Raw genomic sequence first — 26,511 nt, 5'->3', positions numbered from 1 at the left:
CGGGCCTCAGACTCGCTATGCGGGTTGCGGGGCCAGGGGGCCGGGCGGCTGTTTCCTGTCCTGGTGCATGGTGGTCGGACGAAGGAATTGTTGGAAAATTTTCTCGGAGGTTCGTATATAAATGTGTTTTTACCCAGTGTGCATTATTCTCCGCCCGGCCGCCGCCCTCAGCGCGGCGGCGCGGGCCTGCTTGGGCCCGGGCTCTGACTCCGGCTGCTCAACCTTCGCCGCAGGCCTTGCCGATCCTACGGCAGGCCTCGGTATCGGCGCCTGGGCAGAAGCGGAGTTTATTAATAACCCGCGGCCGCCACTCTGGGGCGGCGGAGCTTTTCTCGTTGAGGACGCACCCCCCCCTTGTCTCTGCGCGTTGCGCCCCGCCTGTTCCCCTCAGGGGACCGCCGAGGGGAGGGAGTGAAAGAGGGGAGGGTGGAGCCCTCGGGAGCCTGGCGGCGCTTCTCCGCTTGACCTCAGCGCGGGGCGAGTCCCCAGACGCCGCCGAGGCAAAGCTCCTCCGGCTGGGACGCCGGGCCTCGGTCCGCACCAGGCCCCAGCCCGACGCCGGCAGCAGGACTGGCCCAGGGCCCGCTCGGAATCCCTTTTGCAGATCGCACCCAGAATTTTCCTTCTACCTATGTCGTGCACAAATTTCTTGTTTCTCTCTCTCTCTCTTTTTTTTTTTTTTTTTTTTTTTTAACTTTTAGGTGACTGGGGCCTAACATCGAATATTAGAAGTTGTCAGTTTTACCATTGCCTTTTTTCTCGGTTTTGGCCAGAGTTAACGAATATTTCAGTTGCTTTGTACTGTATTACTGTGGAACGTGAATCAATTTATCCCCTCCCCTGTTACTTTTTAAAAACATTTTAAGTTTTTTTTTTCCGCATTAACGAAGTTAAGCAAAAATAGGAAGAATACCGTTGCTAAACCCATTATTTGCTTAAAATCAGCTAAAGCGTTTGCTTTGGAAGTGTCTAATCAGCTGGTATGATCTGGTAGTGGTGTGATGAGAAATTGTAGGTTCAAGGTTGTGGTCGTCTTTTTCCTGAGTGTTAGTAGAATATAAATGTTTGCTGAGTTAAAAATCTGTGCAGTATTTAATGTTTGCTCTTACCGGATTCCTAGTTCATTGTTAAAAGTGTTTAGTAAGAGAACAAGTAATAAGGACATGACTAAGATAAGATGCATAACAAATTTTATCCAGGCGGATTTTGAGTACTTTGGAAAGTAATTATTTGGCAGTTAACAAATACTTGAGTGGCTATTTTTTCAATACCACCCTTTTATTTTTTAAAAATAATATCTGTATTGGGCGCCTGGGTGGCTCAGTGGGTTAAAAATAATATCTGTATTGATAAAATTTATGTACCTTACAATTCACCCATTTGAAGTACATAATTAGGTTTAATAAATTCTCTTGTGTCCCCATCACCACAGTCCATTTTAAAACATGTTCATCACCCCAAAAGAAACTGCCAGGTAAATTACTCCCCATTTACCCTTAGGCCTGCCCCCTTCCCCAACCACTAATTACAGATTTGCCTATTCTGAATATTCATGTAAATGGAATCACACAATATGTGGGCTTTGTGACTGACTTTTTTCACAGCATAATATTGGCAAAGTTCATTAATGTTACAACTTGTGTTAGTACCTCATTTCTTTTTATTGCCAGATAGTATTTCATTGTATGGACCTAAATTTTATTTAAATACTCATCTATTGATGGACATCTGGGTTTTTTTGGTCTATTCTGCTGTGAACGTTTGTGTGCAAGATTTTTTGTGTGGACGTATGTTTTCTTCTCATGAGATACATATATATACCTAGGAGTAGAATTTCTTAGTCATACGATAACAGTATACTCAGTCTTTTGAGGAACTGTCAAATTTTTCCAAAGGGGCTGCACCATTTTGCATTCCTCTCAGCAGTGTGTGTGAGTTCCCATTTCTCCTCATCCTTGCCAACACTTGTTATTATCAGTCTTTCTGGTGGTAGCCATCCTGGTGGATATGAAGTGGTATCTCTTGTGACTTTGATTTGCATTTCCCAGTGGTGTTAAGTGTGTTTTTCATGTGATTATTGGCCATTTGTATATCCTTTGGAGAATGGATCTTTTCCCCTATTTTGAAATTGGATTGTTTGTCTGTTATTGAGTTGTAAGACTTCTTTGTGTAAAAGTCTTTATCAAATAGATGATTTGTAAAATGTCTAGAGCCCTTTGCTGCAAGCTGGGATATTGCAGTGGAATAAGCATTCATCATGTTCTTCATGGAATGATGACCTAGCTAGGTTGGGGAATTATGCCCCCACCATTACTTGTAGCTATTATTATTTATGATGCATATGCAGTTTATTATTTTTTTAAAGATTTTATTTATTTATTTGACAGAAATCACAAGTAGGCAGAGAGGCAGGCAGAGAGAGGGAGGGGGAAGCAGCTCCCCACCGAGGAGAGAGCCGGACCCAGGGCTCAATCCTAGGACCCGGATCGTGACCTGAGCCGAAGGCAGAGTCTTTAAGCCACTGAGCCACCCAGGTGCCCCAATGCGTATGGAGTTTATGATCATGTTAGGAGAACTAACAAACTTACTTACTTTCTTTCGTTTTATTTATTTATTTGAGGAGTGCCTGGTTCGCTCTGATGGTTAAGTGTCTGCCTTCGGGTTGGGTGATGATCTCCAGGCTCCCAGCTCAGCGGGAGTCTGCTTCTCCCTCTGCCTCTCCCCCTGCTTGTGCTCTCTCTTAAATGAATAATAAATTAAATCTTAAAAAAGAAAATAAATATTTATTTATTTGAGAGAGAGCAGGACCCTGAGATCATGACCCGAGCCAAAGGCATATGCTTAATCGACTAAGCCATCTAGGAACCCCAGGAGGACTTTGAGTCCTGAGGTTTTTGTGATTATTTAATTTTGACATTTTGTTTTGCTTGTTTTAAAACTGAGGTTTTACCTAGTTCTGAGTCTTTTTGCTCCTGGCTTGATTTCAGGACATAATTCTTAAGAGTTGTGTTGTGTTGTTTCTCCTTACTATACTTAGTTTGCATTCATTTTAAGGGATGGCCTTTATAGGACAGTGTTTTAAACTTTACTGTTAATCAAAATGATTTTGTTTGTAAGATGGATTTAGACTGAGAAATCTCCCTCCCCTCATTGAAAAGAAAAATTAAAAACAGTGGTATACTCTTGTCTACACTTCCCCATAAATCAAATCCCAGTTTAATTAAGTAATCCTACTTGTGATCTCTGTCAAATAAAAAAAAAAATCTATTGCATTAAAAAGATTTTATTTATTTACTTGACACAGAGAGAAAGAGAGAGAGAGAGAGAGATCACAAGTAGGCAGAGAGGCAGGCAGAGAGGAGGAAGCAGGCTCCCCACTGAACAGAGAGCCCGATGCGGGGCTCCATCCCAGGACCCCGAGATCACGACCTGAGCCGAAGGCAGAGGCTTAACCCACTGAGCCACCCAGGCGCTCCTATACATATAACTATTACCTTCATTATGAGTCTAAGTCAAATACCAGAGTTATCCCTGTTTTACAGGTAAGTCAACTGAAGTTTGGAGTAACTTGTCGGTTTATTATATAGCAAAGGTATGACTTGAACCAGTGATTGGCTCAAGCCTAGTCTGTTAGCGGAGTTATTCAGTAACATACCAACTTCTTTAACTTCTTTAACTTTTAAAATATAAGATGTCTATAGTTCCTAGAAAGATATAACTGAGTACTGTACATAATATGGCATAGCAGGGATGTTTTCTGTTATTTATGCACGTCTTTAAATAACAATACCTTTGGCCTTGTATTGAAAAATAGAGTTTTTTAAAATATAGTACAGAAGTAATGGTAACAAGAAGTTGGAATCACTTAAATGAATGGCAGTTTACATATGCTGTATATACACAATACATAACATAAAAGGTGAGGCATGATGAAAAGAGCACTGGAATAAAAGACGACCTAGTCTTAGACCTGTCTCAGGCAGTTAATTTGCCATGTCTCTATACAAATTGTATTCATTTGCTCAGCAAATATTTAGTAAGGATACACCAGGTGCCAGGCCTTCTTGTGGGCCCTGAGAATTCAGGGGTGAACAACAGGTGGGGGCCCAGCCATGATGGAACTTAGAGTTCACTTAGAAGTTCTGGTAAGTACTATGAAGGAGATGGAGTTCTGTGGTAAAGAATAAGGGGATGGTGGTAGAATGGATATTTTAGATAAGTGACATGGAACAGTACGTGCTAAAGCAGGAAGGTCAGCATGGCTGGATGTATACAACGGAGGACATTTGTAAAGCACTCTGCAACATGAGTTATGTTAAACTCATTAGATATTTATTGAATATATAATCTTAGGTATCCAAATTTTAAAGACTCACAGAACACAGTACCTACCTTAGAAGGCTGATAGTCTAATTGAGAAGACTAGACATGGGATTTTAAGGACTGGTAAGAGGAGAGAGGAGCAGTAGAAATCAGGAATCCAGACTTTGAGCCACAAACGAGGTTCATAAACCTCACTTTTCCTCACCTGTAGAAAGAAAACTGACAGATTTTGAGTACCTCTTGAGTGCTGAGGTCTTTATGTACTTCCTTTCTCACAGTAGACCTGTCAGGTGGATATTCTCTCATTCTTTCAAAAGAAAAAACGGAAGCGGGGCGCCTGGGTGGCTCAGTGGGTTAAAGCCTCTGCCTTCAGCTCAGGTCATGATCCCAGGGTCCTGGGATCCAGACCCGCATCAGGCTCTCTGCTCAGCAAGGAGCCTGCTTCCCCCTCTCTCTCTGCCTGCCTCTCTTCCTGCTTGTGATCTCTCTCTCTCTCTGTGTCAAATAAATAAAATCTTTAAAAAAAGAAAAAAGAAAAAACGGAAGCTTAGCAGCAGGTTAATTGCCCAGGAACTGAACAAGATTCAAATACAGAGTATACCAGCAAATTACGAAGCCATATACAGATAAAACCTATGATAATAAAAATGTGATTGGTAATTCCCAGTGATCTAGACTACAAGCCAAATAGCTGCAAATACTATGGGATTTAGGTGATGACTGAGGGATGCCTGGATGCCTCAGTCAGTTGAGTGTCTGCCTTTGGCTCAGGTCATGATCCCAAGGTCCTGGGATCAAGTTCCATATTGGGCTTCTTGCTCAGGTACCTGCTTCTGCCTCTGCCTGCTGTTTTTCCTGCTTGTGCTGGCTCTCTTGACCTCTCTCTCTCTCTGACAAATAGAAAAAATAAAATAAACAATTGATGACTAAGATCTGGCTAGTGAGGGAGAGGCACATGGAAGAGCCAGTGGCAACCGTAAACTGTTCCCTGTGCCTAAACTGCCCCTTCTCCTACTCCTAGGAAATGTTTACTTGTCTTTTTATGCCTAAATTTACATACCATCATCTTTGCATGCAGGCAAAATTAGGTGCTTCTTACTCTCTTAATGCTTCTGTTTATAGTAACTTTTCAAAAGTAGATTTATTTATTTTTAAGATTTTATTTATTTATTTGACAGGTAGAGGGAGAGAGAGCACAAGCACGGGGAACAACAGGCAGAGGGAAAGGGAGAAGCAGGGGAGCCTAAGGCGGGGCTCAATCCCAGGATTCTGGGATCATGACCTGAGCCAAAGGCAGAAACTTAACCAACTGAGCCACCTAGGCCTCCTACTACTTGAGTTTTTAAATATAAATACTAGCATGTGCAGGTATTTATATACATTTTTTAAAACATGAGTATACTCATAGCATAAATACTCTTTTTGCAATTTGCTTTTCCTCCACTTGCAATATATCTTGGATCTGTTTCCTACCATTTCATATCTATCCCATTCTTTTTCTTTTCTTTCTTTCTTTTTTTAAAGAATTTATTTCTTCATTTGACAGAGACACAGTGAGAGAGGGAACAAAAGCAGGGGGAGTGGAAGAGGGAGAAGCAGGCTTCCCGCTGACCAGGGAACGATGCAGGGCTCCATCCCAGGACTCTGGGATCATGACCTGAACGGAAGGCAGAGGCTTAATGACTGAGCCACCCAGGCACCCCAGTCCCATTCTTTTTCATGTTTGCATGTTTCATTTATGAATGTCATATAATTTATTCTTTTGGATGCACTTTTAAATTTTTTTTTTTAAGATTTCTTATTTATTTATTTGACAGAGAGAGATCACAAGTAGGCAGAGAGGCAGGCAGAGAGAGTGAGAGGGAAGCAGGCTCCCTGCCGAGCAGAGAGCCCGATGCGGGACTCGATCCCAGGATTGGGTGCACTTTTAGATTGTTGACTATTTTTTGCTACAGTATTAATACTACAATGAACTTTGCACACTTGAGAGTGTCTAATAAGTCCCAAGAAGAATTACTTGAAGGTTTACATTTAAAATATTGATAGTTGTTCTAATTGTTGTGGGGTCCTCCGCCACCACACATTGTGTTTTAATGATCTGTTTTCTTTTTTTTTTTAAAGATCTTATTTTTATTATTTATTTGAGAGAGAGAGCACGAGTGAGAGAGAGGGAGAGCATGGCCAAGGGGAGGGAAAGAGGGAGAAACCGACTCCCTGCTGAGCGAGCAGCCTGACACAGACTGGGATCCTGACCTGAGCTGTGACCTGAGCCGAAGGCAGACTTCACAAATCTTATCTGACTGAGCCACCTGGGTGCCCCTAATGATCTGTTTTCACTTGTGTTTCATCATGGAATGAGTTTCTTAAAGGCAAAGACTTATCTTTTTTTTTTTTTTTTTAAGATTTTATTTATTTACTTGACAGAAAGAGATCACAAGTAGGCAGAGAGGCAGGCAGAGAGAGAGAGGGAAGCAGGCCCCCTGTTGAGCAGAGAGCCCGATGTGGGACTCGATCCCAGGACTCTGAGATCATGACCTGAGCCGAAGGCAGCGGCTTAACCCACTGAGCCACCCAGGTGCCCCCAAAGACTTATCTTTTATCTCTAAAAGCTTGTGTGTGCACGCACACATACTTAATACATATACATGTGTGTATACACATATTCACATGTATGTATATACACATACACGTATATATGTATACATATACTACTCAAAATATCAGTCCTAGATGTTTGTCTAACAAACATTTTTTTTCAGTAAATTTAAAGACCTAAAAGAATAATAGGAGATGAAATTCAAAAAGTAAATGGGAGCCAGATTGGAACTGGACTTTTAAATGGTACAACTATAAACGATCATAGGGGAAAATGTTCAAATCTGGAGAATTCTATCTCAGGATTCATTTACAAGGATCTTAAGTCCTTGCTCTACTTTAGAGTAACCCAAACTTGGGGCACCTGGGTGGCTCAGTCAGTTAAGCGTCTGCCTTCAGCTCATGTCATAATCCCAGGATCCTGGGATCGAGCCCCACTTCTGGCTCCCTGCTCAGCGGGAAATCTGTCTGTTTCTCCCTCTCCCTTTGCCTCTCTCCTTGCTCCTTCTCTCACTCTCTAAAATAAATAAATAAAATCTAAAAACAAAACAAAACCCTTTAAAAATAATAAAGAACCCAAACTAGAATGCATCATGCTAGTGATTTTTGTAAAAAAGTTGATGTTGAATTGATCCATACATCCAATACTCAGAGAAGGGGCCTTGACCCGTCAAAAATTGATGAATGAATATGTCCAAATATTTAAAATATTTAAAGTATGTATCATTTTCATGCTTCCCTTTAGTCTTTTTGAGTAATCATCCATCTGTTCTTAGAGCTTCTAGGATAATAGCCAGGGCCGGTAAAATGAGCATAGTAATTATGTTACTGGTGACAGTGTAGTTACTGTACCACTTTTATTTTTATTTATTTATTTTTTAAAAATATTTTATTTATTTGACAGAGAGATCACAAGTAGGCAGAGAGGCAAGTGGTGGGGTGGGGGGTAGGGGGAAGCAGACTCCTGCTGAGCAGAGAACCTGAGGTGGGGCTTGATCCCAGGACCCTGAGATCATGACCTGAGCCTAAGGCAGAGTCTTAACCCACTGAGACACCCAGGCGCCCCCAGTGTACCACTTTTTAAAAAGTAATGGCAGCAAATTGTAATAGTCATAAAAATGCTCATATTTTTTGATCCAGTAATCTTAAACCTGGGAATTTAAGGATGTAATCTACTTCATACCCCTAGCCCAAAAAAGCCTGTCTTTATTTATAAACATGTCAGTTAAGGTGCTTTTTATGAGAAAATGACATGTGCCTAGCATGTAATAAGAAAAATGCTAAATGTCTTGAGAGGGAAATTAGTTTGTTAAATGTGAATTAAAAGTAATCATTGTGAAGATTATTTGGCAACTTGGAACACTTTATAGAAATGAAAAGAATACAAAACATTATGTATACTATAATTACAATGCTGTGAAAATTATGTATGCATAGGATAGCAAGAGTTAGTAGAAAACCAGGAAAAATGAAGATTTGATTTGGTTAAGCTATTGGAAATGATTCTTTTTAACTTTTGCATTTATATTACAGTGTTGTATGCGATGAAAATTTTAATGGTGTATGAAAACAATATAAGACAGTTGGCAGTGTTATTAACTGGAAGGATGAGATTGGAGCAAAGAGAGTGTTAAAGATGTTATTGGAATAGTTAATGTGTGAGGAGGTGGAAAAGAGGTTTTGAAGTATAAAAGTCATGAAGTTGGCAGTTGCTCTGTTGCGAATTTAAGAGCAGGTTTAGGGGCACCTGGGTGGCTCAGTCAGTGAGGAACTGACTCTTGATTTCAGCTCACATCATGTACTCAGGGTCATGATCTCAGGGCCTTGAGATCCAGGCCCATGTTGGGCTCCATGCTCAGCACAGAGCCTTTTGGTCCCTCTCCCTCCCCCTGCTTGTGTGCATACACTCTGCCTGACTGTCTGTCTCTCTTTGTAAAAAAAATAAAATCTCAAAAAAAAAAAAAAGTAATGCCTCCTTCCAAAATCTACTTAGATTTCTATTTTTTTAACATAAGGTTGTGGTGATGGTTGCTGTTTTGCTTTAAACTACTTTTAAACAAGAGATTGAAATATGTACATAATTATTTTGTGAGAACAAATGTGTAGTTTCCTTATGTTGGCTTTTTTTTTTTTTAACTTGTTTATTTATTCAACAGAGATCACAAGTAGACAGAGAGGTAGACAGAGAGGCAGGCAGAGAGAGAGAAGAAGAAGCAGGCTCTCGGCTGAGCAGAGAGCCCGATGCCGGGCTTGATCCCAGGACCCTGGGATCATGACCTGAGCCGAAGGCAGAGGCTTTTTAACCCACTGAGCCACCCAGGTGCCCCTGTCTTTTTGTTTCTTTTGGTTATTCAGTATACTGGGTGTATAAACCTGCTATTGGCATATATTACCTTGATTTGAAATTTTGAATTTAAGTAGTCTAATTCTCATTGAGTGAGTAAAGTCGAAGGGTTGCACTTAAAAATGCATTTATGGGGCGCCTGGGTGACTCAGTCTGTTGAGTCTGCTTTTGGCTCCAGTGGTGATTGCGGGCCTTCTGCATCCAGACCCCTGTCGGGCTCTCTGTTCAGTGGGAGTCAGCTTCTTCCTCTGCCTCTCCCCTGGCTGATGCTCTCTCCCTCTCTGTCTAATTAAATAGTCTTTTTAAAAAATACATTTATGGGGGCGCCTGGGTGGCTCAGTGGGTTAAGCCGCTGCCTTCGGCTCAGGTCATGATCTCGGAGTCCTGGGATCGAGTCCCGCATGGGGCTCTCTGCTCAGCGGGGAGCCTGCTTCCCTCTCTCTCTCTGTCTGCCTCTCTATCTACTTCTGATCTCTCTCTGTCAAATAAATAAATTTAAAAAAAATCTTTTAAAAAATACATTTATGGGGGTGCCTCGGTGGCTCAGTCATTAAGTGTCTGCCTTTGACTCAGGTTATGATCTTAGGGTTCTGGAATCGAGCCCTGTGTAGGGCTCCCTGCTCATCAAGAAGCCTGCCTCTCTCTCTCCCGTTTCCCCTGCTTGGGTTCCCTCTCTTTCTGTGTCTCTCTCTGTCAAATAAATAAATAAAATCTTTTTTAAAAAGTGCATTTATAATAAAATGCTACTTTTAGCTGTTTCTTATATTTGGGTTCGAGATAATATTTAGTTTGAAAAAAGGACACTAACTGCTAATAAAGATTTAAAATCTTCCATAATATGCACTGAATTTGAAAATGGTGTCCATTTCCCAGACTGAATTGGTGGTTTGGAAAATGAAGTATACCAAGAGTAGAAGTATCAAAACTAAAAATCTGAAGATTCTTCAAGGTGAGCATCTTTTATTTTATCCCTTGTTGATACTGTATTCCTTGAGGCTGAATAGGAGGACAACCCACAGAATAGGAGGAAATATTTGCAAATCCTCCATCTGATAAAGGATTAATATCCAAAATATATAAAGAACTCTTACAATTCCACAATAAAAAGACAACCCATTTTAAAAAATAGAGAAAGCAGGGCACCTGTTTGGCTCAATTGGTAGAGCGTGCACTCTTCATCTTGAGGTCTTGCATTCAAGCTCCACATTGGGCATGGAGCCTACTTAAAATTTAAAAAAAATTTTTTTAACTTAAAAGACAGGCAAAAATAGACAAAAAAAAAAAAATAGCTACACTGAGTAGCTATTTCTTCAAAGAAGATATACCAAAGGTCAGTAAGCATATGAAAATATGGTCAACATTATTAGCCATAAGGGAAATGTAAATCAAAATCACAATGAAATACACTTCATACACACAAGAATGGCTATAATCAAAGACTGATAAACTGTTAGCTGAGAAATTGAGAAATTGGAAGCTGATACATTGCTAGTGGGAATGTAATATGGTGCAACTGCTTTGGAAAAGTTTGACAGTTCCTCAAAATTTAAGCATAGAGTTACCAAATGACCCAGCAATTACTTACTTACATATCCCCAAGAGATGTGAAACCTATGTCCGCACAAAAACTTGTACACCAGTGTTTGTAGCATTATTCATGATGGCCAAACAGTGTAAAATGGCTCAAATATCTAGATACAAACAATTCAAATGATTGGATAAATAAAATGTACATTCACACAATGGACCATTATTCAGCAATAAAAGAATGAAATACTGATTTATGCTACAACATGGACGAAACTTGAAGACATTTTAAGTGAAAGAAGCCAGTCACAAAAGATGACATACTGTGGAATTCCATTTATGTGAAATATCCAGAAGAAGATCTGTAGAGATAGAAAGTAGCTTAGTGATTGATTGCCTAGAGCTTTAGGGGGTAGGGTGGGAATGAGGTTTTCTTTTTGGGGTGAAAGTGATAAAAATATTCTGACTATAGGTTGTGGTGTTTGTACAACTTTGAATACTAAAGCCATTGAATTGTATACCTTAATTGGGTAAATATTGTGGTATGTGGATTATACATCAGTAAAGTCATTTTTATTTTGTTTTTTTGGTGTGGTTTTTTTTTTTTTTTAAATCAGAGCTCCATCCCAGGACACTTAACTGAGCCACCTAGTTCTTTTTTAAAAGATTATGGTAAAAAAGCAGAACATAAAATTACATTTTAACCATTTTTAAGTACAGTACAGTAGTGTTTATACACAGTGTTGTGCTACAAACCTCTAGAAAGTTTTCATCTTGCAAAAATGCATCTCTAGGGAGGAACAAGTCCCTTTCTCCCCATCCCCTAGTCCCTGGCAATCACCATTCTACTTTCTAAGAGTTTGACTACTTTAGATACCTCATATGCAGTATTTGTCTTTTTTTTTTGTTAAGATTTTATTTATTAGAGAGCACAAGAGAGCACAAGCAGGGGGAAGGGCAGAGGAAGAGGGAGAAGCAGACTCCCTGTTGGGCAGGGAGCCTGATGTGGGGCTCCAACCCAGGACCCTGGGATCATGACCCGAGCTGAGGGCAGATGCTTAACCGACTGAGCCACCCAGGCGCCCCATGGTATGTTTGTTTTTCTTAGGCCAACCTGTATTATTATCTTCCAGAAAGGCAGGGAGTTTGTTTATTACATACTGTGTCTTCTTGGAGTTTCCTGTGGTGCTTCAGGATAGCCTCTTCTGTGTCTGATTTTGGCTCACGATTCATTATTTTTTTTTTTTTTTTTAAGATTGTATTTATTTATTTGACGGAGAGAGAGATCACAAGTAGGCAGAGAGGCAGGCAGAGAGAGAGGAGGAAGCAGGCTCCCCGCGGAGCAGAGAGCCCGATGCGGGGCTCGATCCCAGGACCCTGAGATCATGACCTGAGCCGAAAGCAGCGGCTTAATCCACTGAGCCACCCAGGCGCCCCCCACGATTCATTATTAAAGCACATGAAATTGACTACATTTCATAAGGTGTCCCTTTCTAAGATATTGTGTGTATCTCACAATTCATTTCCACACATCCCGAAAATGTCAATGACAGAAATGATCAAGAAGACGTGATGGATAGGGTGTGAGCAACAGCAGAGTGTTGGGTCTCTGGCTCATTTATGCCTTTTCTTCACTGTCCTGTTTCCCCCCATGTGATCATTTTCTAACAGGGCCTTTGTATCCTAGTCTTCTTTTTAAAAAGAAAATGCACTGTATACCTGCCATCACTTATTATCTCTGGTAATTGTGCCATTTGAACTCCTCTAAGCCCTTTCTCCCATCACTCCTTCATGTATTTACCACCAGTTTGTGTCCAGGAAACAGTTGTCCCTTCTTTCAGTTAATGTAGCTTTTTTTCCCCCATTAGGTCGAAACTGTAGGTAGGAAGGCTGAAGCCTTCCTAAAGAAATTTAACAGTTGACCAGCTTTCAGGCAAGGGAGAACTTTTATTTATTGCAGATGTGTTAGTTACCTATTGATAATATATATTGTAGTTATTTGGAGATTGTAGGTAATTGAATGAAAATGACAAACCTTAGACATTTCTTAACATTATGACCCAAACTATCTTGTAATCTACCTTTTAAAAAAATTCATCTTCTAGAATACTCCAGAAATCACAGTGCTTACTTACTACATCTTTATAGGTGTTTCCCTTCCATTTCCTCATCTTAATTTATTTCCATTACAGAGTGAGAGAACTTCTTCGAAAATTAACCTCTCCCAATCCTATTCTTACCAGGCATCTTCACTGCAGAATACTAGTATTACTTTGAGACTTCTCTGTTAGCCCTTAGAGGCAGCAAGGAAGTGTTGAGGTTTCAGACTGCTCCGTGAACAGTTGTGGGTGGGAATCTTTCAGGACTCCCTGAAAAGTCAGTCCTTGATTTACTTTTATCACAGTGGTGATTCTTTTCTGTGAGCCTAAACTACCGTTTCTGGCTTTAATACAAAGGATTTCTAAAACAAAAATCTCCAAGTAATCATGAATATAATTGCAAATTATTACTTTCTGAACATTGTTGTTTTATTTATTTTTTTTTTAAAGATTTTATTTATTTATTTGACAGAGAGAGATCACAAGTAGATAGAGAGGCAGGCAGAGGGAGAGAGAGAGGGAAGCAGGCTCCCTGTTGAGCAGAGAGCCCGATGCGGGACTCGATCCCAGGACCCCGAGATCATGACCTGAGCCGAAGGCAGCGGCTTATCCCACTGAGCCACCCAGGCGCCCCTGAACATTGTTGTTTTAAATATTGACACTAAAATCAGATCTTTAGACCTGGCAAGTCCTCAGGAGATCCTCTGGTCTTGGCACAAGGCAGCTAAGTTATCCCATCTCCTGTTTGAAGCAACTCAAGGCCCACAGAGATAATAATGGGACCTGGAAGTAGGAAAAGAGAGGAAGGAGGTTGTGATGGTGACTGGTAAAAGAGCCATTCATCTATTTATTTAGCACCTGTTGTATGTCTGTTATGTGTCAGTCAGCAGTGAGCAAGCAGATAAAAATCCCAGTGCATTCTCGTGAGGGAAGAATAGATAAGAAACGAACTAAATAGGGGCACCTGGGTGGCTCAGTCAGTTAAGCATCGACTCTTGATTTTGGCTCAGGTCATGATCTTAGAGTCATGAGATTGAGCCCCATATTGGCCTCTGCACTGGGCGTGGATCCTGCTTAAGATTCTCTCTCCTTGGGGCGCTTGGGTGGCTCAGTGGGTTAAAGCCTCTGCCTTCAGCTCAGGTCATGATCCCAGGGTCCTGGGATCGAAGAGCCCCGCATCGGGCTGTCTGCTTGGCAGGGAGCCTGCTTCCCTTCCTCTCTCTCTGCCTGCCTCTCTGCCTACTTGTGATCTCTGTCTGTCAAATAAATAAATAAAATCTTAAAAAAAAAAAAGAAAAAGATTATCTCTCCTCCTCTCCCTCTGCCCTTCTTCATCCCTCCCCTTCTCCCTCTAAAATAAAAAACCAAAAGAAACAAACTAAATATACATCATATGTCAAATATTAAGTGCTATGTAGAAATATAATAAAGGAGGGAAGAGGGCTAGGGTATATCATGGTTGGGAGGTGCAGCTTGAAGTGAAGAAGGAAGCTCTCATTGGGGTGACAACAGTAAACAAAGACTTGAAGAAAATGAGGAATAACAATGAAGAGACTAAAGCATGTTTCAGGCAGAAGGAACATGAAATGTAAAGGTCACGAGGCAACATCACCCTTTATGAGCAGAAGGAGGGACACCAGTGTGGCTGAAATGAAATGAATGAGATGGAGAGCAGTAGGAAGTGCGGGGCAAGATCATTGGGCTCATCGGCCAGGGTGGAGACTTTCGGCTTTACTCTGGTAAGTTATCAGAAGGTTTTGAGCAGCAGAGGGACAGGATCTAACTTTTCCCTTCTAAAGGGCACAGTGACTGTTGTGTTGGTAAGAGACCGCGGGGAGGTCACAGGGCCCCCAGGGAGACCCATTAGGATGCTGTAGTGTGGCAGTCATGTGGGCAAGAGGTGGCAGTGGCTTGAATTAGGGCAGTGATGGCAAAGTGAGAAGTGGCCAGAAGCAGGGCAGCTCTCTGCAGATCGAGGCAATAGGATTGTGGGAATAAGTGGGAATCTTATGTTAAACCCAAAGTTGTGAAAACTAGACATGGGACAAAACCGATAGGCCAGAGTTGTCAGTGTGCCCAGTAGTTTACTGATGGATTATGAAACGCGTGCTTTGGACTGTGGATGCTTATTTCAAACACTGTTTATTTCTGTAGCACATTTCTGTGGTTCCTAAATATTCTTTGTCATTTTTGTTTTATTTGCATTGTTCTTTGTTCTCAAGTGCCTGTTATTTTTCCTCAAGGTAGAAAATGTTGTTAGCCCAAATAAATCGAGATTCTCAGGGAATGACAGAGTTTCCTGGAGGAGGAATGGAGGCTCAACACGTTACCCTGTGCCTGACAGAGGCAGTAACGGTGGCAGGTGAGCAGTTTCATTTGAGGGGATCATGTCCCTGCCGTGGACACTGGGTACAGGAGGGCAGGGAAATATTTTTTGTAAATGCTAGAAGAAATCCCATTTGAGTCTTAAGCAATCTGCCTTATGCCTGATTTTCATTTAAAAAATTGAGACAGCACGTACGTTTGATAGTTATCTAAAGAAAATAACTTTTTTTTATAATAGATGGTGACAATTTAGAGAATATGGAAGGTGTAAGCTTGCAAGCGGTAACACTTGCAGATGGTTCCACCGCTTATATACAACATAATTCTAAAGGTACGTGCCACATACACAGTCCATTGGTTAATACCAGCAATTCGTAACCTCAGAGTTGGAGCACCTAGCAACTACCCGCCCCCCTTCCCGGCCCATCATTAAGTCTCTGTATTGCATATGGTAGTTTTCAGTAGTTTCAGGTTCACTTAAATTTGTTTTGATAATTTGGGGACAACCTTTGAGACATTTGGAATATACTCTGGGGTGTCAAAATTAATGGGGGGTGTCCCCAACCACTTTCTAGTAAGACCCCTTTTGCTTTTTTACTTCCAAGTCATCATGTAATGTCTTTACAAAATATGCATGGAAGTATAGACGTTTGGTTTTGCTTATGTAACATTATCTGTAAATCAGCGTTTACTTTTGCCAAGAACTAGCTCAGTTTTCCCAATTCCTTGTTTTTATGGGAACCTACTGAATGCATGTATGCATAGTTGAGGGATGAATAACACCTAGGAGTGAGAAGAACATCTGGCCTCAGATGCACTGAGGAATCTGTCAGTCTTCTCAGTTTCAGCTTCCCAGCCAGTCAAGGTCACTGTTCCTAAGTGGCTCTGAAAGGTAAAGAGATTCAGCTCCCATAGCTTTCCGTGATGAGCCACTCTTCCTCTTGAACTTAATTAATTGAAAATTGGAGGGGAGGAAGAATGGCTGAGGGAGGATTTTCTGCTTTCTGTAGGATCACTGGATGTGTTTTTGAATTGCCTCAGAACATTGAGGGAAGAATCAAGATGAACATGATCTTAAGTAGTGTATGTTTTTATAGTTGATACCATTTTGAAATTGTATAAAGTTTCAAATGTTTGCTTGGGCTAATTTATTGGCTTAAATCTTTTGTTCTAGATGGAAAACTCATAGATGGCCAGGTCATTCAGCTGGAGGATGGTTCTGCTGCCTACGTTCAACATGTACCCATACCTAAAAGTAGTAAGTATTTGATACTTAAGCTCCTGATTCTCATCCTTCGGTATTTGCTGCCTCCAGCTACCTCTTACTTGTGTAAACTTGGTTCAGGTCTCTAGTCCTTCTTTTGAAAGGGGAAATCAGTAGGTGGCAAAGAGAGGATCTAAAGACCATTTGGACTTCATTGAGACTTTGTCTTAAAAGTCATAGAAAAGAAATTACTGGACCGCACTCTGGAGATAAATGGACAACAGTCCTACATGAATATTTCTGTCACTTGAGCTCACTCCCGCATGTCTCTCATTTTCTTTTATCCCCCTCTTTTTTCAACTCTCCTTACTCACTAGTAGATATTCCTAAAGCAAGTATTCTATTTTTTTTACTAACACTCAGAGTAGCTTTACTGAAAATACTGTAGTGTTCAAGGACTCCTAAAGCACGTATAGGTTTTTACAATGCGTTTAATGGTTTATTGACTCTTATCGCGGAGTTATCCAGTCGTTAGGAAACATGGGATCTAAATGTAATCATTGTTCTTGAGCAGGGGACAGTTTGCGTTTAGAGGATGGTCAAGCAGTGCAACTAGAAGATGGAACGACAGCGTTTATTCACCATACCTCCAAAGGTAAACTAACTTTGGAAATAGGAATAAGGGAGGAGTGGGGGTGCGGGAAAAGTAAGACCTGCCTGTATTTGCTGAAATGCTGTCACATATAAGAAGATGTGTACTTGTTCTCTGAAATACAAGATGGCGGATTTGGGCACAGTCCAAGGAAAAACTTTCTGATCGTCTGAGCTGCCCAGTAACAGGTTGGAAGGGCAAACCCCTGGTCTCTGAAAGACTTTGAGTAGAGGCGACTATTTGAATATAAAATTAAACATTTGAAATTTAAATTATTGATTTTTTCCCTCTTAAATATATATTTTTTAAGATTTTATTTATTTGAGAGAGAGAGTGTGAGCTGGGGGGGAGAGGGAGAAGCAGGCTCCATGCTGAACAGAGAGCCCAATGTGGGGCTTAATCCCAGGACCCTGATATCATGACCTGAGCCGAAGGCAGACGCTCAACTGACCAAGCCATCCCCGCGGGCACCCCTTGAATATAATTTTTAAGCAAGATCCTTTGCCTATTATGTTGGTCTTTAAGACGAAGTAAAAATTTTAAATTTATTTGGAGCCAGTGTGGCAAAAATGTTAATACTTATTAACTTCGTGTAGGGAGGCCCAGGGGTTTGAGGTGGAATGCATAGGAGTAATGAACATAGCTCTGAAGCCAGACTGTCTGGGTTCAAATCTGGGCCTGCTGTCTTTTAGCTGTGTGACCTTGTTCAAATTATTTAACCTGTGGTTCAGTTTCATCCTCGTAAAATGAGTGTTAGAGTAAGTATCCACATCATAGGGTAGTTACGTAGACAAAATGTGCAAACGTATGTAAAACACACTATTTGTCACCTAGTAAAGGCTTGAAAAATGTGAGCTATTATTACCTTATAGAGTATATTATAGAATGACATTACATGTTTTAGAAAGACTTTAGTTGTGAAACCAAAGGGGGAAATTTTTAAAAATTTGGAATACTTAAATTTGTCAGTAATTTAATTCAAGTTAAGAAGACATAAACTCTGAATTTTTTTCTTTGGCAAGGGGACTTAATCACAGGTTCATTGTGATTGTCTAGATTTATGATTTCACAAAGCTCTATATATCTTAACATGCTTATTTAGAAGGGAAAAAAAAGTCCATAGACTTTGGAGTCATCCTGGCATGAGTTGAGATCCTGGTTCCTCCACATACTGATTTTGACTGTTAATTGTTAGTTTTTTCCATTTTCTAGTTCCTAAGGAAAGTGACTTTACTTCCCCCAAAACTCAGTTTCCCTTTTCCCGAATGAGGGTGGTACATACACCCACCTCACAGAATTGTTGTGAGGAGTTGAAGGAGAGCACACATGTGAGGCACATGGACCTACTCAGCCAAAGTTCCTTCCCTTCTTCCTTTGTATGTATAACTCTGTCAGACTACCTATAATTTCATGCCCTTCTCTTCCCCTCCCCCAGACAGTTATGACCAGAGTGCCTTACAGGCAGTGCAGCTGGAAGACGGCACCACCGCGTACATCCACCATGCGGTGCAGGTCCCGCAGTCTGACACCATCTTGGCGATTCAGGCTGATGGAACGGTGGCAGGTCTGCACACTGGAGATGCCACGATTGACCCCGACACCATCAGTGCTCTGGAACAGTATGCAGCAAAGGTACAGCGTTTTATGATGTGAAGAACATCCCAGATATAGCTTCTTTACTTTTCATTAAAATAAAACCACAAAAAAGTCTACTTTATCGAAGAAGAAACTAGCAATTCAAAGTCAAAATCAGACAGCCTTAAGGAGATCAGCATTTATCTTAAAAGAAGTGAAGTGTAGGAAAAAATAGTTAAGTACAGATAACAGGAATGGAATAAGAGCTTATAGAAAAGAAATGGGGACTGATAAGTCACAGTAAGATATATTCAAGGATGAGTGCCATAAAATAAATAATAAAGTATAGATGGAACAGCTTATGAATTAAGAAGCAGAAATTAGAAATTGGAAAAAGTGAAGGAAAGTCTCAGTTAAGTTTTATATCAAAAGTACTGGTTTTTTTCCTTGCACGGAACATTTATCTTTCATACAATTTAAAAGGTTTCTTTTCCCCACTTTTTATAGTAGAAAATTTCATACACACAAAAAAAATAAATGATAATGAATCCGTATGTACTTATCACCCAAAGAAATGTCAAAAGGTGAAACTTTCTAAAGCTTTATTTTATTCCTCTAGGTATCCATTGATGGCAGTGAAAGTGTAACAGGTACTGGGATGATTGGAGAAAACGAACAAGAGAAAAAAATGCAGGTATGTAGAGCTACTTTTTTACAGAAGAATTTCTTTCCCTTAGCATTTGAAGGCCCTTCTGTGAATGAAAGCAAGAGTAGATAACTCACTACCTCTATAGGAAGATCTTTCCAGGGAAAGAGTGTACGTATTAGGCAGTAGCTTTCTCGAACTACCTCCGGTCTCAGGATTTATTATGGATCCACAGTGGCACTAAAGAAATAAAAGTACCCCAGAAATCCCAATGAAGTTTATGTTCTGGAATCCAAGGCAGTTTTGGAGGCAGGCATGGCGGGTTATGGATCCTTCCTCTGGGGCCCACCATTACTGTGACTAACTCACCCTCCCTACTTTGCTCGTTATGTCTTTTTGTTTCTTTTGCTTCCACCTGTTTCCCTATATACTTTCCTTTTCAACCTCCATAGAGAAGGTCCAGCCTTGCTAATCATCTTTGTTCCTACTGGGCAAAGCTGTTTATGCTTTTTGTACCAGACTGCTTCCTGGGCTGCACATGGCCACGGGTTGGCTATCCTTAATTCAGATGCTCACCCTGGGTCTAGTCATTGGGCATCCATTACCCAAACAACAGCCCACAGCAGCAGTGTCTCTAAAAGTTTTATACTAAGTGTGAAGTAGTCACAGATGCTTTCTGGGAGATATACAAGACAAAAATCCCAAACTGGCATAATTCAGGATTCTGCTTTGAATTACCTGTTTGTGTGGGGAGTGGGTGTTTGGTAGGTGTTTGGGAGTTATATAATCATTACAGAATATTCTTGCTTTAATGCTGCGCCTTATTTTCTCAGCAGCTACCTCTAATAGTTTGCTGATTGTTCCCTCGTGGCAGTTGTTCACATTCTTTGACAGTTTTATCATACTTAACTCCTATTCTAAAGTGATTCCTTCCAGGCCACAATTTTAACTTGAACGTTAGTATCACCACTTAACGCGGTATTAGAAGTTACAGAGAAGATTTTATATTTATAATAATAGTAAATGATTAAATGACAGGAATCACTGAAATCACTGGTAGAAATGTGATACTTCTTTTTTTTATATTTTATTTATTAATTTGTCAGAGAGAGACAGAGCGAGAGGGGGAACACAAGCAGGATGAGTAGGAGAGGGAGAAGCAGGCTTCCTGGAGAGCAGGGAGACCGATGTGGGGCTCGATCCCAGGACCCCAGGATCATGACCTGAGCCAAAGGCAGATGCTTAACCAACTGAGCCACCCAAGCACCCCCAGAAATGTGATACTTCTGAACATTGGTGAAGAGCCAGCATTTCTGTTTCTTTTCTTAAGTGGTATCATGAAGGGGCAGTAGTATGGACAGTAGTTGGCAATTCACCAAGCCCATCAGCTTTGATACTGTGTGATTCTTGGTGAAATTTTCAAGTCTTTGAAGTCATAAAATGAGAAATATTTTTTGTACTGCAGTATGTCAAATCCACCAAGTCAAGTTCTGCTAAAATGCAAATGGGGTATGAATATATTCAAGAGATGTTGGTCAGTGCCTTGGAGTCTGTCTGTTATTAGTGACTAACACTTAAGTTTTTAAATAATGGAATATTTTTAAAGAGAGACAGTTGTAGCTACACTTGTAATAAACATAGATTTTATGTTACTTGTAATGTAATATAGAATGGGTCTTAAAAAAATGAGGGCTGTATAACATACTGTAACCATGAAAGTCTGTCTATTACAGGGGCGCCTGGGTGGTTCAGTTAGTTAAGCGTCTGCCTTTGGCTCAGGTCATGATCCCAGGGTCCTGGGATGGAGCCGCGCATCAGGCTCCCTGCTTGGAGGGGAATTTGCTTCTCCTTTTCCTACTCACCCTGCTTGTGCTCTCTCTCTCTCACTCTTTCTCTCTTTCGCTGTCAAATAAATAAAATCTTTATTTTAAAGTTCTATTATCATTAATAATTATTTCTGAATCCAGAAACATAACTAGAAATTCAGTACTGCTAAAGGAAAATGTCATAAAAAGCCCTATTATTGCAGACATATAACCATTTGGTGTTGGTGCCAGTAGACAAGGAAACAAAAGGAAGTTGAATAGATTTCTTTTTTGTAGCTGTAGCTTCTTCTCCTTTGCCTTTTGTACCTTCCCTTTACAGTTATCCGATGTGGTAGCCACATGTGGCTGTTGAGCACTTGAAATGTGGCCACTCAGAATTAAGATGTGCTGTGAGTGTAAAATACATATAGGAGTTTGAAAACTTATTATGAGAAAAAGAGTGTAAAATATCTCAATAATTTCTCATATTGATTGTATGGTGAAATATTATTTTAGACATTGAGTTAAATAAAAGAATTACTAAAGTTAGTTTCACCTGTTTCTTTTTACATTTTAAATGTGGTTACTAGAACACACACATATATATATATATATATATATATTTTTTTTTTTTTTTCCAGTTAGCCAACATATAATTCATCATTAGTAGGACATATTTTTTTAGAAGTAGACTCCAGGCCCAGTGTGGAGTCCAACACCAGGCTTGAACTCACAACCCTGAGATCAAGACCTGAGCTGAGATCGAAAGTCGGATGCTTAACCAACTTAGCTGTGCCGATGCCCCTAGAACATTTTTAACTATATACATGGCTTACACCTGTGACTCCTATTTCTCTTCATTAATGCTGGGCCAGAAGTTCATGAATCCTCCATCCTTTCATACAATTTAGTACTGTAGTTGACGTTGAGAGTCCAGTACATAGTATTAAAAGGTCAAATATTGCAAAAGAACCACTGCAAATAAGCAGCATCTCCTCTTGGTACTCCCCCTTCTGCCAGAATGCTTAAGAACTTTTAACTCCATGCCTGGCTGAACTTTAAATAAAGAGATCTGTAGCTAATACAGTAGATTTTTTGTAAGTAGTCTTGTTTCAAAGCTCTAAATTTTTTTTTCATTCTGATGCTTACAGTTTAGAAATCTTTCTTTCATCTATGACATAAACATACTAATTGTGCTGCTGAGTTGCTCTTGCATGAAACCAGATTTCATAAGACATGAAAGACCTAGAGGATCTAAAGAAGCTGTGCTCATGGGGGTGCGCAAAACTCCCCCCTCCCCACCACCACCAGAAGACAGTTAGCAATGTCTGGAGACAATTTTGGTTGTCACAGTTGGGGGAATATTACTGGCATGTAGTGGGTAGATGTCCTGCAAGGCATGGGACAGCCCCCACAACAAAGAATTATCCTGTTCAAAATATCAGTAGTGCCAAATTTTTGAAAACCATGATTTAAAGTACTCGATTTAAGAATGCCCAAGTATTCATTTGTGGGAACTGTAAGGCTGATAGATAGGTATTTGGGGGAGACTCTGACTGCTCTCATTGCCCTCATGCTGTACCACCCTTAGTTAAGTAGAAAACAGCATGGTATTAAAGTAGCACACATATGTAATAAAAAGTCCATGTAGTTTCTACTCTGCCATGTAGTAGCTGTGTGACTGAGCAAATCGCTTGACTTCTCTGGATCTGAGCTTTCTCATCCGGCAAATGAGAATAACTTGCCTTGCCCATCTCATGAGGTTATGAAAACCAAATGAGATTTTCATTTGGTTGACATTTAGGTAACATATGAGAACATTTGTAACTATGTAAGTATTATATGACATTGTTCATACTTTACAACATGAATACTGAGAATACTAGAATACTAAGGCTTTTTTTCATGGTAGCCATTAGTTTATTTTAACTTCATTTGAAACTAATTGTAAATATTGGAGATCAAAGTGCTTTGGCTTGGTACTTTTAATCAGATAGATATTAATCAGATAGCTATTTAATCAGATCAGATCTGATTTAATCAGATATGACTTTTAATCTAATAGAAAGTACAGAAAGCCAGTGAAGCCAGTTTAGGAAGAAAGAGATGTTGTAAGGATACAGCAGAGCTTATAAGAAGCCAAGAGCATGAACTGATGGATAGCCAGGCTTCACAGGAACCAGAATTGCAAAGAAGTCAGGACTGGAGGTTGATCTCACTACTTTCTCTTCCTCCTCCCCTCTTCCATGGCATCTCTGCTTTCTTTGCAGACAGGTGTCCTCTGTTTTCATAGTATTTGCATACGGCTCATCACAGCCATGCTTTCTCAGGTTTACCACCCACAACTAACTCAAGATTTTCCTTTATTTCTCGGGTCATATTCCAGGGAAGGAAAGTTTGTGGACTTAGCTTGATTTTTAAGTTGAGCCATGTAAGGCATAGGTTACTGGTCAGCCTTGTATACACCATCTGTTCTGGTTATCAGGCTCTGTGGCTGGTGTGGCAGATCTCCCAGAACATGGGTTGGGTGATTACCCCCACACTTGCCTGAATATATAGGCAGTTTGAGTGTGGATCCTATTCCATGTATATTTTCTGTACTTTTATCTAGCTATGTGATCTTGAGTAAACAAACCTTGCTTTTCTAAGCCTGTCCTTTTCATCTCTAAAAGGAAGCTATATTTGCTCAGTGGTTATTAATCAGGGGCAAACATGAGATTGAGTTACAGAACTTTTTTTTTTTCAGACAGAGATCACAAGTAGGCAGAGAGGAAGGCAGAGAGAGAGGAGGAAGCAGGCTCCCTGCTGAGCAGAGAGCCCAATGCGGGACTCGATCCCAGGACCCTGGGATCATGACCTGAGCCGAAGGCAGAGGCTTTAACCCACTGAGCCACCCAGGTGTCCCTTGAGTTACAGAACTTTTAAAAATAACCCCTGACTGGGGCACGTGGCTCTGTCAGTTAAGCCTCCATCTCAGGCTTGGGTCATGATCTGAGGGTCATGGGATTGAGCCCTGAGTTGGGTTCCACACTCAGTGGGGAGTCTGCTTCCCCTCCCTCTGCCCCAACCTCCCCCCACCCCCGCTCACACTTTCCCTCTCTTGTTAAATAAATAAATCTTTAAAAAAAAAAAACAAAAACCTATGACTAAGATCATTTTCCAGAGATTTGATCAGTAGGTCTGAGATAGAACCCAGGATTTAAAAAAAAAATACGTTTAGTAGTTTCTTTTTTAAATTATTTCAAAGAAGTACATTGAAAAAAACCAAAATGACAAATTATCTTACTATGTAGATAGTTACTGCATACTTTTTTTTTTTAAGATCATCATGTTTACTTTTAGAAAATCCATTTGTTGTCTTATCTTCCATTTCTCTCATCAGTATTTTATAATTTTCAGAGTACAGGTCTTCACCTCCTTGGTTAAGTTTATTCCTAGGTATGTTATTCTTCCTGGTACAATGGGAATGTACCGGTTTTCTTAATTTCTCTTTTTGCTGTTTTATTACTAGAGTATAAAAATACAACCAATTTCTGTGTTTTAGTTTTTTTTTAAGATTTTTTTTATTTATTTGACAGAGATCTCAAGTAGGCAGAGAGGCAGGCAGAGAGAGAGGAGGAAGCATCTGAGCAGAGAGCCCGATGCGGGGCTCAATCCCAGGACCCTGGGATCATGACCCGAGCCAAAGGCAGAGGCTTTAACCCACTGAGCCACCCAGGCGCCCCTGTGTTTTAATTTTATAGCCTGCTACTTTATTGAATTAATTTATTCTAATAGTTTTTTTGGTGGAATCTTTAGGGTTTTCTATATATGGTATCATGTCATCTGCAAGTAGTAACAGTTTAACTTCCTTCTTCCTAATATAGATTCCTTTTATTTCTTTGCTTGTCTGACTGCTGTGGCTGGACCACTTTCTTATACCATATACAAAAATAAACTGAAAATGGATTAAAGACCTAAATGTGAGGGGCGGCTGGATGGCTCAGTGGGTTAAGCCTCTGCCTTTGGCTCAGGTCATGATCTCAGGGTCCTGGGATCTAGCTACGCACCAGGCTCTCTGCTCAGCAGGGAGTCTGCTTCCCTGTATGTCTCTGCCTGCCTCTCTGCCTACTTGTGATCTTTCTCTCTCTCTTTGTCAAATAAATAAATAAAATCTTTAAAAATAAAAAAAGACCTAAATGTGAGACCTGAAACCATAAAACTCTTAAAAGAGAACAAAGATAGTAATTTCTCTTAACATTGGCTATGGCAACATTTTTTGTAGCCAGATCTCCTAAGGCAAGGGAAACAAAAGCAAAAATTAACTATTGGGACTATGTTAATATAAAAAGCTTTTGCACAGTAAAGGAAACCATCAATAAAACAAAACAGCCAACTGAATGGGAGAAGATATTTGCAAATGATATATTCAATAAGGGGTTAATATCCAATTTATATATTAAAAAACTTAAACAATTCAACACCAAAAAACCAAATAATTGGATTAAAATGTCAGAGGACCTGAAAATACTAATTCAAAAAGATATATGCACTCCTATCTTTATTACAGCGTTACATACAATAGTGAAGATATGGAAGCAGCCCAAGTGTCCACTGACTGATGAATAGATAAAGAAATTATAGTATATATAAAATGGAATATTTTGTAGCGTAAAATGAAAAAAAATGAGATCTTGCATTGGTGACAATTTGGATGGACCTAGAGGGTATGCCAAATGAAATAAGTAGGAGAAAGACAAATACCATATGGTTTCATTTGTGTGTGGAATCTAAAAAACAAGACAAATAAATTAACAAAAAAGCAGAATCAGACCTCTAAATGCAGAGAACAAAACAATAGCTGCCAGAAGAGAAGGGGTGGGGGTGTGTGGGCAAAATGGGTGAAGGGGAGAGGGAGATACAAGCTTCCAATAATGGAATGAGTACATTGAGGGAATAAAAAGCGCAGCACAGGGAATCTAGTCAGTGTTGCATGATGACAGGCGGTAGCTACACTGTTGTAAGGGTGGCATGTCACATAGAGACATTGAACCACTATGCTCTATACCCATAGCTAATACAATGTTGTATGTCAACTATACTCAAGTAAAAAAAATTAGATTTAAAAAAAACCTTATCTCATTGTACCCTTAAAAAAATCCAAATGGGAAGCGCCTGGGTGGCTTAGTCAGTTGGGCGTCTGCCTTCCGCGCAGGTCATGATCCCAAGATCCAGGGATCAAGCCCCGAATCTGGTTCCCTGCTCGGTGGGGAGCCTGCTTCTCCCTCTCTCACTTCCCCTGCTTGTGTTCCTTCTCTCACTGTATCTCTCTAAGTCAAATTAAAAAAAAAAAAAAATCCAAGATACAGAGAGATAAAAATAAAAAGTGAAGGACCACTACCCAATAATAACCATGGTTAGAATGGTCGTGGAGGAT

At 40.2% G+C, this 26,511-nt stretch overlaps 1 protein-coding gene across 5 annotated transcripts in view; it reads left to right on the top strand.

The window, feature by feature from the left end:
• Nucleotides 1-29: 29 nt before the first annotated feature.
• Nucleotides 30-26,511, top strand: part of ZNF143 (zinc finger protein 143) — a 58,715-nt gene continuing 32,233 nt past the window's right edge. Inside the window, exons 1-8 of one of the 5 annotated variants that reach the window (XM_046014916.1) lie at nt 55-109; nt 10,136-10,211; nt 15,132-15,250; nt 15,452-15,544; nt 16,388-16,471; nt 16,989-17,072; nt 18,505-18,701; nt 19,264-19,338. In XM_046014916.1, coding sequence (XP_045870872.1) covers nt 15,139-15,250; nt 15,452-15,544; nt 16,388-16,471; nt 16,989-17,072; nt 18,505-18,701; nt 19,264-19,338 — 645 coding nt within the window. In that variant the 5' untranslated portion in view covers nt 55-109; nt 10,136-10,211; nt 15,132-15,138. Of the gene's footprint in view, nt 110-10,135; nt 10,212-14,208; nt 14,628-15,131; nt 15,251-15,451; nt 15,545-16,387; nt 16,472-16,988; nt 17,073-18,504; nt 18,702-19,263; nt 19,339-26,511 lie in introns of those variants that run through there. The other 4 variants (XM_046014915.1, XM_046014913.1, XM_046014914.1 and 1 more) reach the window with 4 other exon arrangements.

Source organism: Meles meles, chromosome 8 (genome assembly GCF_922984935.1).
Source record: "Meles meles chromosome 8, mMelMel3.1 paternal haplotype, whole genome shotgun sequence".
NCBI classification, from domain to species: domain Eukaryota; kingdom Metazoa; phylum Chordata; class Mammalia; order Carnivora; family Mustelidae; genus Meles; species Meles meles.
Note: the sequence above shows the minus strand (reverse complement) of the source record. Positions and strands in the feature narration are given on the sequence as shown.